Here is a 13,919-nt window from a genome sequence, read left to right as displayed (position 1 = left end):
AGATGTAAAACAAGAGGAATTTGGGCTACATTGCTCAGTTTAGCAACACCATCTTGTTAATACAAGTGTATGGCTGCATGTAACTGATAGTTTTATTACATAAAGGTCAGACGCGACTTATCTTTTACAATTTTACCAATTATTTTTCTGTCTTCACAAAGTGAAGATTATATTTCATTTTAAGAAAAAAAACTTTTTCATGGAAATTTATCTAAAATTGAAAAATGTTGCCTGTATCCTTAAATACCATAGTACAAATCAATGACTTATCAAATGGTGAAGGGTAAAAAATTCAACTTTTCTTTACTTACTTATACTTTCACATCATTCATGAAAATATAGCCTCTTTTTGCTTCAGAACGATTTATTTGTTTTATTTTCTATTGTATATACATACAGAAAATAAGCAATTCTCTTTGTATTCAAACAGACATATTGAATGATTTCTTTATTGTAGTAATTTTGATTTTAAAAAAAATGAACAAAAAATACATATATCGTGTTGATCAAATAAACATCAAATTTGAACTTGTTAGATAAAAATATATACAATTTATTGCTGTTATACTTGTAGTCATATACACTGAGTACATTGAAGGGGACTGGGTGGTCAACAAAACCACCGTCAGATCTGCCTTAAAATTTTAAATATGATATGTTTGGCCATAAACTATCATTAATTCCAAACAATTTAGTTTTAAAAATTTGAACATTTTCCTATATCTTTTATACAGAGCTCTTTGTCTAAATGAGGTAAATATGTCCTAAAAATGGCCATGACCATCCATCTCTCTTAACAAAACCAACAAGCCTAAATAGAGCTACGTGTACATACAAACAATTTACAAAAGTCTTCCTAAAAGGTTTGACAAAATAATGAACAATTGTATAGAAAGAACACTAGTAACTGACTAACTGGAATATCGCATCTTTTTTTTATATTCTTGAACAATGAACACATATGATTCAGAATAAACGAACATTGAATCGATTAAATATTTTCTGTTTTTAACATATATTTTAAACTGTTAACCATTGAACAGCAATGGATTTATGAATTAGCAAACCTTTTTAAAGAACTTAGAGAAATTTATTTTGAGATTGTAACCACCTCAACGGCTCTGCTTTTATATACTGATATATACCATATTATTATAATTATATTAAAATTTCAAATGAAATATATGCAGTACTCTAATCAAATCATCTTCACGCAGTGTGAACAGAAACAACAAAAGTGAAGAAACAAATGTTCTAGTAAAAGAAATTACAGAACTTGAAATACAAGTACACATATTTTGATGACAGTCTTATTTTACCTCTTCAATTGATGAATAATTATGCATACATTTTTGATAGAAAAAGTAAACCTAGAAAAAAATTTTCATTCGCTAAATAGTTGATCAGTGTGTATGAAGCCTATTTAACATTTAGAGATCTAACAAGGCATCGCAATCATTTAATATTTTAGTTTGTAACTAGCTTACAATTTTGAATAAATGAGTTAACAATGTCCAGATTGTGACATTTACACAGGGTCCTTGTTTACCTTGTCTATTGCGAAAAGGATTTCCCTTGTCAGTGTGTGACAGATGCTGAGGAGAGGTTTGTATCGAATCTCCTTACTTCCATCATTAATGTCCATTTCGGATTTGGCAAGAACCCCGTTTGTTTCCTTCAACCAAGAGAGAAGTTTCACCGGTCCCTTTTCATCTCCCTGTTTTAGGATTTCGTCAAGTGTATTTTTCAGAACTTCCCATACATGACTTCCTTTTTTATTGCTTGATCCAGCAGAATAGCCTGCAAAAATAATGAAATAATGGATGATATTTACCATTACAAAATGATCATCAAACAAGCTTATAAAAGTCTGACAGTTGTATCGCATCAACAAGAGGGCCATAGGTATTGATGGTCATCTGAGTACCATACTCACCTGTCAGGAAGTCTCATGTTTCATTTTAATGGGGCATGGTCATGATTTTGGTCAAATTCTTTTTTTCCCCTGTTTTTATTATTTACAATGCTTTAATAATACATTTCTAATGATAAAATTAAAATATAATGCCGTAGAGTTTTAAGAAAGATACTGGACTTACAATTCAAGGCTCGTGCCCTGTTTTTTGTTTACGTAGGTTCAATAACCCAGTAAAATACCTTTTTCAAGCTGATTTGTTTATCTTCTTATTCATTTTTAAGCATAAACACAGTTTCTAACGTTTGACACATTCATTTTAGGTCTAAAACTGGAATTTTCACTTCAATATTGAAAATGTAAACAAAAGCTTTGTTTACGTAGCAAAGCCTTGAAAGCTCTGTAACTCGCTTATAACTCAACAAATGACGTTAAATTTTCGTTGTCTAGTAAAAATGCCCTACTGAAGTATTGTAAATATTAAAATTGGACAAAAAATTTTGACCAAAATCTTGACCATGCCATTTTAAGCTTCATACTGGTGTCTAAACAACAAGAACAAGTATTCAGGAATTCAGGAATTGTAGACCTTTTTAAATATATCTGAACAAATGTGAACAAACAGTAGGGTCTTCCGTTGGAAACGGAAGACCTTAATTACCATCAGAATTAGTATAAGGTCTTCCGTTAGAAACGGATTTTTGTCATATGGATTATTCTGTTACTTTTCTCGAGAACTATTCTCCCTATTTTCTTGATCGAAATGAAAATTTTAGTCTTATACTGCAAAAGAGGTGCGCTACGGCCTTGGATTTATCCCCGAAAGATTTTGGTTTTAAAATAGATAAGCAAATTATTTCTTGATATTAATATGTATATTAAAATTTGAAAATTCTAAAACGGTGTAAGCATTCTGGTTACATGTACTTTTTTTTCACATCAACATCGACAAATTCCATACCAACTGAAATGTTTTAGAAAGTTTACTAACGATCTACAATCACCCCTCCCCTCCTGCAAAAAATGGTCACTGATTGACTCAAATAACCTCATAATGGAATACTATTATCACAATATATTTCTATACTCACCAAACGGAGTGGAGTACACTATGACACTGTTTTCCAAATATGGAGTTGAGTGTGCTCTGTTGGGTTCATCTACAATATTTTTTTTTTTTTTTATTAATTTAACTTAGAATAACATTATACATATGGATGCATTCAAGATCACAGCTTCTACCATAGCTGCTAGCTATCTAGGTCATATTAAATGAATAAATGCTGTTATTGACGAGCTAGCGTACCGATCAAGATCATAGCGGCTACGTATTTGGCAACGCACTTTGAAAAAATAACGCACTTTGAAAATTTTTTGAAAATGTGTTATGAAGCTACATCCACATTTTTCTTATCGAGACGCTTAACCCACTTTAAAAAAATATGTATGAATCATAAGTTTTGGAATTGATTTTCACATTTGTTGATAGTATGAAGATATATTAACATTAGTGAATTTAATTTACCGTTTTTGAGAACGGGGGCGGGGTGAGGATTAACCCCAGATACAGGTCAATAACCAGTACATCTTTTAACTGATTACAGGAAGAAGATCCCCTACCCCTCATCTTTCCTTCAAAAACATGATATTAAGCAAATTGGAGTAAACTTTTAAGAACGGAAAAAGAAATACGCTTTGTAGTTTAAGTAAAGTGATATTAAAAAACGAGCTGGCCAAACAAAATTTCTCCAATGGTATGTGTTTAAACATAAACCCTTATTCAAATTCAAATCAAATAAATCATATATATATATATATATATATATATATATATATATATATATATATATATATATATATATATATATATATATATATATATATATATACACAAAAAAGAAAACGGCATTTTCTAGGCGATATCATATTTGGATAATTTGGATAATATTTGGATAATTCAAATCTCCCGACCTCCCTAATTGTTCGTTATGTAAAAAAAAATCTACATAAGCTAATGATAAAAGAAAAAAAAATGTTGCAGTTGATAAAATCCTTTTAATAAAACGAAATGTCGTCTCGATCAGCGGTCAGCCATTTTGTGATGATGTGTTATTCCACCTTTATATCGACGATATCAACGCACTTTGAAAAAAAATCAACATGCGTTGACTTGGTCCCAAAATTAACGCACTTTGAATTTGTTTTTAAAAGTGCGTTTTAACATACGTAGAGCTAGGTATAGTAGCTGATACGATCATTGACGCAACCAAAGTATGGCGATTTTTTAGCTATTTTAGCATCAAATAATTATCTTAGAAAGTTATAGGCTTTCGTCCATTTACATCAGCAGATCGGTCTTTTTTCGAAATCAAAATTTCTAATGTAAATAAAAAAAATCATTATGCATTGGGAAACACAAAAGACAAACCAAATTGTATCATGTGAATGTTTAGAAAATCAATCGTTCCCCGAATGATTGGATTTATATAATCCGCATTTTATGCAAAGATTGTAAACAAAGCAAACTCCAGAATACACTGTATTAGTAAACAACATATACACATGTTTGATTTTTGATTTGCCAAAACACTATAACCTTTATTTATAGCGATGTGGAAGTCTTGATAATATATATCATCATAGATGCCTCGACGTCAGGGGCGAATTTTAATGTGAGGCAAAATAACGCAAAATAACGCGATGCCCTTTTATGTCGTTTCTTTAGTAAACAAATTTTGTACATCATTATTTCTTCATTGAAATATGGCTTGGAAAAGTACTGCAATGCCTATTTTATTGTATACATACTTAGCATAACAATCGTTTAAAGACGCAGACAAAATTTGATATAGAATCGAACCAAACACCTTTAAAAGACATGTTTCTAATTATCAGTCATTTGAATTTTGGCTTTTGTCTTTCTGAACTTCAGGTAGCGATATTATATATTAAATAGCTCACAATTCTTTGATATAATAACAAGCATTACGACAGGTTTTTATTTGCATTGTTTTTTGTAATATATTCTAGCAATACAGATATTTGATTTTTCTATATATAAGCTTTATATTAACACATTTGAACAAAAGTTAGTGTCACATCATATCAATAAGTAAACAAAGTTACAATAAGGGCTCTGTCTGAATACAGTCATGTTACAAACAATTGTAAGCTCTAAATCTCACCATAGCTTCAAATGGTTGACATTTAATTTGGTTTAATTTATCATTGTTAACAAAGAACAAAATTGTCTGCTCAAATCGTGATCTGATGCCATCTTAAGCGTCACTTACCATCGTTCTGATCTTGACCAACGTTTTTATTGCCATCCAAAGGATGACCTATATCTACTTCTTCACCTCTGCATGCCTGCAAAATAAATATTTATTTTTAAAGATATTTCTTACACGAGTCACATGCAATAATGAAATTACTGTATGGTTAGACATGGTTAATTGTACGCAATGGATGTAATGAATATACCCAAGAACACATCGATTACTTTTATTTTGGAAAAACGAATATTAATTATAAACAAGATGATCTAACTTTTCTGGCACCTGTATAAAAAATATTTTTGGAATTTTATTCAAAGTCTCATCTCTGAACACTTCAATTATTTCTTGTATTGGGACTAGTTCTCTGTTGGGTATACTGATGCAATCCTCAACAAATTCTAAGTCTCCACCATCTCTTTGGTCGTCTGCTTTTACAAAGGTTCCGTGTGCAGAAATGGTCAGAAAGATGCACCCACAAGGCTCTGATACACACAGCTCCTTAACTGAAAAATAGTTAGAAAGTTGTGAATGATTTATGTAATAGTATAGAGAATTCATCATTTATACAAGTGTATTCTTTAACCCAGCTCTGAGAAATTGTACTCTAACCTATCGAGTCTTATAAGTATGTGGGTTTTTTTAAAAACCAAATTGCATTTTAACCATGATTAAGATAAAAATCACAAGGTCTATCCTTCTATTGTACTTTAAATAAGATACGTTGTTTGGAATAAATAGATGAAACAAATAACACGGGTACGAGGTTTGTCTAATACCGAATTCAGAATACAAGGGCAGCAAACGTCCTACAATCGAATGTGCATCAGTGCACAATACACACGTATCAAACGATATACATTCTGTTTATTTCTCAAAACATTAAGGGGGAGGTGCGGCAATATTGTACATTTCAGAATAAAAATTTAAACATTTCTTAGACAAGCTTGTTTTATTCCAAACTTGCCAAAAATGTTGTCAAATGATGAAAAGCAATAAATATGAGGTTCCACGTGTTACACTGTATGCAAATTACGCATACCATAGTAGCACACTGCCTTTTTAATCACTTTTAATTGCGCAGCTACGGACTTAAAAAAAATTCAAAATCTGAAAAATATGAAAAGAGGTCATTTGTGCCCATTCTACAACCATTTGTCAAGGAAAAGATCTGAATTTGCTTATTTAAGCTGTAAATTTGTCTCAAAAGAGGGTACCTTATTCTTAGAATGGGTCTCAAAAACCATCAAATCGCACGAGATATTTTTGTGTGTGTCTGTTGGAGTACAAGTTATATTTTCATTGAAAAAGTTATATATATCTTATATTTAAGATAATTGATGTTTTGTAACCCTATCCTTCTTCTAAAAACATTTCACTGAACTTACACTTATAGAAATGCAAAAACCCTATTGGAACTGTTATAGATATGTCTGTCACATTCAAAGCAGATTGTTTAGATATTGACATTTATATTCATTTTCGATGAAAATAAAACGTTAATGTGCCTCCATAGACACAGGAGTTCTAAATATAGACTGAAGTTTGTTTCCTTGTTTTAAAAATCCCATGCCGACTGATAAAAACAGGATATCCTATATCGAGGCAAAATTATTACAATAATATGCAATATTCAACGTTCTTATCAACAAATGGATGTAGGAAGGACACTAATGAACCCCTTTCTTATTTTTCCCACATTTTTGAACCTTCAAAATAAGTCTGTAGCTGCGCAGTTCCTACAGTTGTTCTACATGTAAGTAATTAAAAAAAGCATTTTTCTGTTATTGTATGCGTATTTTGCATACAAAAACATGAACAGAACCCTAAATTTATTGCTTTTTCATCACTAGAGAACAGTTTTGACTAATTTTGGCAGAAACAAGACAGTTCAAGAAATGTTTACTTTTTTATTCGCAATTGTACAAAACAAGCTGCATATTGGGGAGGAGGGGGAACATTAGAACAAGTATACATCTTGAGAAACATATTGGAACAGTCTAAAGAAAGACAAGCACCTTTGTACGTAAGTTTTATAGATTTCAACAGAGCATTTGACAGCATAACAAGGGATAAGTAATAGAATATACTCAAGCAGTATAAATTCTTGATATACATGTCATCATCACTAGGAAAATATAAAACTGAGATACCAGCTGTGTTGTCGAAAACGGAAAACAAGACTGGTTCGATTTTCAGAAAGGATAGAGACAGCAATGTGTAATAAATGGAATCCTACTCATCATTGTGGTCAAATTGGATGATGAGAAACACCAACAATAGAACACGTAGTATACGCTGGAAATTTATCTTTGAAATAAAAGTCGACCTGGTACTAATATACAGCTAACATAGCGACATCCAAGAGAAGACCATCAGACTGAACGATGCCGCGAGATATACAGGATTAAATATTAATGTTAATAAAACAAAAGGCATGGGGATGAATGAAAAAGAACAATGCTATCAACCTAAACAGCAAAGAAGTAGAGGTGATTAAAAAATCCCTTTACCTTTAAGCCATTATGGACAAGACTGGAGGGACAGAAGAAGATATAATGAAAATTCAAGGATCATCCAGGAGCGCCTTTCCCTGAACAAACTATGGGAATCGTCTCAATACAGCACTAAGTCCAAGCTTAGAATATTGAATACAAATTCTGGAGAATCATCGAGGAAGATAAGTTTTGGAGGTCCGTGTAGCTCTGCTTTGAATTTGTATTACGTTTTATGGATTTTTGAGATGGTTGACGGTTTGTTATTGTCATTTTTTTTATTCACAGTTATATTTTTAAAACAATTCGAAAAGGGTACAGGAACTTTATCAACGAAAGCAATGTGCATCAAGTTCTAATGCGTTGGTAATTTCGTTTTCAACTGAAACGTTTGGCCTATAAAAAAAAAAAATTGTGTGTTTAGGGTAACACTGATGAAAAAATTAGGTTAGGTAGGTAGGGAATTTTTTTTAATTTTATCAATTTTTTTTCTGCTTGAATCCTAAGAATGTTTGTTTGTGTCATATTTAAAAACGGATTTTTTAATAGAAATAATATAAAATTCACAATCAGATAAAAACAGACATCTAAAAATGGTAGGATCGGGGCATTTTTGTAGGTTAGGTCGGGTTACCCTAAACACACAAATTTTTTTTAGGCCTTAGCTACAATGAGATTCTTTGAACGGACTGACCTCATACATTTAAGTAGTTGTAGTGATAATGGTAACATTGTAATATAAGGAGTATTTAGTTTTTTCTTCAGTGAATCACGCAGATCGACAAATATTTTAATAGATGTATTTTCAGTAGCTCTCCATTGATAAAAATTAAAGTCTAGCAGTAACTTAAAGTTCGTAAACTGCAAGTTGCAAGAAATGTGAGTTTGAAAACCATAAGAGCTTTCGTTTATAAAAAAAAAAATTGCTTTTGGTACAGAAAGGGACTTTATTTTTTATTCTTATATATTTTTTTTACAGAATATGCAGTGGAAAATACTGTTATAGTTTTTAACATCGATCGACAAGTGTAAAAATAATCTACTTACATCTCTTTAGTTCCTTTAAAAAGTTTGTCTTTGATAAACTCCTTGTTTCTTTAACACTACCATAAACTTCAAAATTAAGTTTCTTCACCATCTTATTAAAGCACTGTCTTTCTTGTATAAGTGCAGGTCTTTCGGATTCATTTCTACCCCCAAATTGCCAGTCAAAGAATGTAGCTCTCCAATGTTTATTCTTCATGATATCACAGTATGTCAAAGTACATTCACTTTTCCTAAAATAATGTGTCAAAATATGTCAAAGTACATTCACTTTTCCTAAAATAATGGGTCATAATATGTGGAAGTACATTCACTCTTCCTATAATAATTTTACTCTATAAATCTATAATTATGTACGCTGGAATCATTTACATACGAGAATAGTAACCATATAAAAAACAGTTTTACGGTTTTAAATAAAATCACTTGAGCTATTTTTTAAAACTGTTTTTACATACTGTATAAGAAAATGATTTGCACGTTTTCAAAATTAATTTGTTCAAATAAGGAAGTACATGTAGTTTGTGTGATACTGCATGTACGATTTATAAAAATAAGTAGCTATAGTTAATCTAATAACATAGATTTTGATAGAAAAAGATTATCTTTTTTCTTTATCATTTTCCTTTTACTGAGTATTTCGACTAACTTAAAATGTTAAAGATATCAATTTCTGGTTACAGGAAGTGGAAGTAGATGTAAATGCAAAATGACCAGGTTTTATGGCAGAGGCGCACGTGTTACATGTTTTTATATATATATATATATATATATATATATATATATATATATATATATATATATATATATATATATATATATATATATATATATATATATATATATATATATCGTAAAGGTGTTTTTTTGTTTGCACTAATATATAATTTAGCATTGGTGGATCTACAATTGAAAAAGAATAAAACTGATATTATATATATATATATATATATTTATGTGTCTTATGAGTGCGATGGAAACCCTTTAATCATTTTCATAGTTACCATGTAAGAATAATTATCCTGCAATTAATTTTTTGGAGTTACCATCCTATGCCGGGAATTACGTCAATGTCCCTCACATATTCGGGACAGGTATATTTAAAATACATGTATTTAAAATCGAATCATATCAAAGGCATATATATCATCACGTTTATTAAAAAAGTTTACAAATAAGCAAAACATAAATATAAAACATAAATTTTCAACAACAAAAAATCTCGAGAAAACCCATCAAAATTCATTAACAACGACAGACGGTTAGCTTCTGACAACTTGTTGTCACTATTAACACCCAATCCACACTTTTCCTAAAACAACCAATTAATTAACGTCCAACGATTTTTCAGGCGGCATTTCATTACCCGTTCTCTTAGCCGATGTAATATTTTCGTGTCTAAAGCATCGTTTAACTATAGATCGACCTGATATGGCCACCCCCCCCCCCCACCCACCCCCAAAAAAACATGTCAGTCTCGTGGTTGGGGCCAAGTTTCTTTGAATAACTACAGAAAATATTTGGTCATGTAAAGAAGATATTACTTCAGATCTGTGTACTTGAATTAAAAGCAAGCTGTTTCTTTCATCTCTTTGCCGGGACAAGCGTCATTCTTATGTAAGGTGTCATGCTTAGCGCTTCTCACCACTTTCAGTACTTTGATTCTAGTAAGCGACGAAAAGGGCGTGTCATCTTGAATCGCTAGATATTGTTATTTGAACATTACAATTTAAATAAGCCGACATATTATACTCCACAAGCATATTAATCCAGAAATAGCATCTACGCTGCATGTTTTACTCCCCGAAAACTACAATCTTATATCCATTTAACTTCCGCTTTCTTTTCAAATTCTGTACTGCATACATGTATATATGTGATAACTTCCGCGTTCGATATTCATTAAAATCACTTACAAATATAATAACAAAGATACTTTGGTCAAACCACACTCTTTTTTTTATTACTTAAGCAGTATTTGGAATAAACAATTGATGTATAATGCGTCAATTATTAAAACGTTACACTCACTTTTTTTCAGCCATGGTATAGAAAAAATTCGAAGACGGAGGGAAAATTCGGTCAAAATATAGCGGGGAAGATGCACCAGCAAATCCAACTCTGCACAAAATTCGTGTAGTTTTTAATGCTTCTTAAGAAAAATTCATATACAAACAGAACCCTTCCAGATTACTACACACTCGAGTCTTCTATAACCGACAATATTTGATGAACCCGTGTAGCTTAATATCTTATAAGGCAGTCCCATACTCGACACTTTAACTTAATTTTATAATAGATGTACCATAAAACTTCAGTTGTTTTCCCTTAAACTAAAGTGTCACACATTGATTGGTTCAAATATGACACGTGACTGTCAGATATATTTCTATGTCAGGATGGCTAATATTCAGCAATATTGCCGACGCTTCGCCAACTCATGTCGACATTACAAAACATTTAAAATATAAACTGCGTTCCGTAAGTTGAAGTAGTTGCCTTTTGAAAGTACATTAAAATTAGAGAAGTTTGCCCTTGAATAGAAGTCACGTTGTGTCGAGCAGAATAAAGTAACAGCGTCAAACCTCTGCAGAGATACATTGTAAGGGAGAAGCGTTTAAAATTAAGAGCAACAAACATTATAAGTGAACAAGGGTGCAACGAAGATTTTCAATTACTATATTTGAAAGGTGAGAATTAGATTTTAAAGAGTTAATCGACCTTGTTAAATTGGACAAGATGTAAGGCCACTTTTACGGTCATGTATTTTTTGAAGATCATCCATTCTTTTGAAAAAGATTTTATACGATAGTCCTCCGGAAAACAAAACACTTAATTTGGGTTTGTTACTAATTCACTATGGAAATATATCAGGTTGATCAATCTCATAAACGTTTTATCTTTGCCTTGCCGTGTATATGATTGATCAACCCGATATATTTCCGTAGTTGATCTGTAACAAACCTATAATAAATAATAATAGACCTGAGGAGAGGTACTACAATGAAGCGCATTGAACTGGTAAAAGTTTTCGTTTGAATGGAGTGTCCTACACTTTGTATCGAACGTCAATTGTTAAATAAGACACGCCCATTTCTTTTGAAATGAGGAAAACAGTATTCGTAACAATGCTTACGGACTGTAAAAGGGAAAAAATATGCTTTGAACAACACTCAAACCTGCAATGGCATTTAACAAATAACTTACATGTAGAACTCTGTTAATGCACGCCCTTTATCTACAACTACTCTTTTAGAGTAATGTTAGAGCCAACAACATGATCTAGTGAAGAGAAAAATGTGCTCCTATTATAATAAGTGATATAGACTGACTGATGCACTAAAAGACTAATCACTAATGGGCACCAAAACATGATTGTAAATGCACGTGCAATGTATTTTTCTTCCTTAATAAAACCATTTGCTATATATTTAGCTTTGTTAACAAACGTTGATCACTAATGCAAACTGAAATTTTATGCATAAGCTTTCTTGTTCAACAAATTAAACTTTGCAGTTCATGATCAGATGTAAGGGAAACAATTTACAGGAGCAATGAGAATATGTTTAAGGCTATATACACCCCTGCGAATGTGTTCGGAATGTTTTCTTTATCGTTGCTAAGTACGTGATAAATCCAGAGGTGCTCGAATGAAAGTTCACGAGACTTCACCGAGATGTGTTCAATTCCTGTGAAATTTCGAGCGGAAGTATAAGTGTACGGATAAAATTCTCAAAATACGTAAGTACTGGTCGTTTTTCATATCATATCCTACTTTGATTTATGTTAAAACGTGGAAAGCTTTTAAGATGTATGTCTTATTCCACCATCTAACAGTTTTTTATATTAAACGATAATATTCAGAACAGAGTTATCGTTCATGTTCAAACACGTGTAGAGTGATTGAAAATAAAAACATTGTGTTGCTTAATAAAATCATAGCCATGTTTGATGCTTGTATTGTGCAATACCATGTTTAAAAAAAATAATGGGTCTCTGTTTTGCATAAAAACTTAGTATATCGAGCCATTTTCAAAGAACATTCTGCATAAAATAGTATAGTCTATTTCACTATTGATGTTATTACTAGGCCAGGCACGGATCGAAAATTAATCCTCAGAAGGGATCTCTTTTAAGCATGTTAGTTGTTGCAACAGCAGACAAAAACTAATCTTTGTATTGTCACATTTATTTCTAGACCACATTTTATTCACCAATTAATGAAGATAAAGTTTAAAATCAATAAACCTCTAGATTTTATAATTGACTACAAGAACCTAGATTCTGTGAAATAGACTATAAACACGAGGCACGATTGTTACTGTGAAACTGAAAGGGTTAAATAAAACCACGTGGTCTAAAATTTGAATGACAATAACATTCGCAGGGGTGATATAGGTGTCTTGTTAAGGAAGGAGTCTTCTCATTATCAAACATACTTCTTATATTAAGAAATTCATAAAATTTTGACACGGTTAAGCAGATCATATCACCAAATTATTGTATCAGTTTAATCAAATTGGCCATCTTGTATTCGCATAAAGGCCAAGTCAAGGTCACTACTTTTTTCCACAACTTAAAGGATGATAAAAATAAATGTAGCTGTCTACAGTTATGTAGACATTTGTTTAAGATATGAAGATTCTATTCTTTTATAATATGATAAAATATTGGAATGTCTATCAGCTTATACTACTAATTTGGATTATATATTTAACATAAAATTAATATTGCTTAGCCCGCATTTCCTCTATTTTTTCTAAAATTTTGAAGATATTTCAATTTTTTATGCTTCCAATATTGAAATATTTCTGATTTTTACATATTATGAAGACCTTATATAAATGTGAAAATGACAAAAAAGCTTACATATTGACCTTTAAATAAAAGAGAAAATTCGATTTCAGGGATTATATAAATATATTTATAGAATAAGCACTATAAAAAGCTAAAAAAATGTTATATGATAGTTTCTATGCCAAGTTGTAAGACGGTAAAAAAGAAAAAAAATGATATTTTAACTTCCTTTCATCTTGATTTAATGAACATGTAACCAAATTTACTTTTGACAAGTCGATAACCAGAGTAGTCTTCTTCCTTAATATAGAGGCATATTACATAAATAACATTAGTATTTCAGTTTAAAGGCTTGAGCTAACAAAAATATTTCAAATATCATTTTTCCATTTT

The 13,919-nt window shown here is 31.1% G+C and overlaps 1 protein-coding gene across 1 annotated transcript; it reads right to left on the bottom strand.

Moving 5' to 3' along the window:
* Nucleotides 1–435: 435 nt before the first annotated feature.
* Nucleotides 436–13,022, bottom strand: LOC105325617 (caspase-14). Its single transcript, XM_011425261.4, has 6 exons — nucleotides 10,761–13,022; nucleotides 8,733–8,962; nucleotides 5,476–5,696; nucleotides 5,209–5,284; nucleotides 3,007–3,075; nucleotides 436–1,800 (listed from the first exon to the last, which is right to left on the bottom strand). The coding sequence occupies exons 1-6, from the start codon at nucleotides 10,772–10,774 to the stop codon at nucleotides 1,529–1,531; spliced, it is 882 nt and encodes a 293-aa protein (XP_011423563.3). The 5' UTR covers nucleotides 10,775–13,022; the 3' UTR covers nucleotides 436–1,528.
* Between the last annotated feature and the right edge of the window lie 897 nt (nucleotides 13,023–13,919).

The sequence above is a fragment of the Magallana gigas genome, chromosome 8 (assembly GCF_963853765.1).
Source record: "Magallana gigas chromosome 8, xbMagGiga1.1, whole genome shotgun sequence".
NCBI lineage: Eukaryota > Metazoa > Mollusca > Bivalvia > Ostreida > Ostreidae > Magallana > Magallana gigas.
This window is presented reverse-complemented; position numbering and strand designations above follow the sequence as displayed.

Bases quoted from the DNA above. Each gene is read 5' to 3' on its own strand.
- LOC105325617 (XM_011425261.4), bottom strand. The intron at 5,697-8,732 runs GTAAGTAGATTA...ACTATTTTTCAG, and splicing joins TTTAAAGGAACTAAAGAGAT to TTAAGGAGCTGTGTGTATCA. The intron at 1,801-3,006 runs GTGAGTATAGAA...TTATTTTTGCAG, and splicing joins AGTGTACTCCACTCCGTTTG to GCTATTCTGCTGGATCAAGC.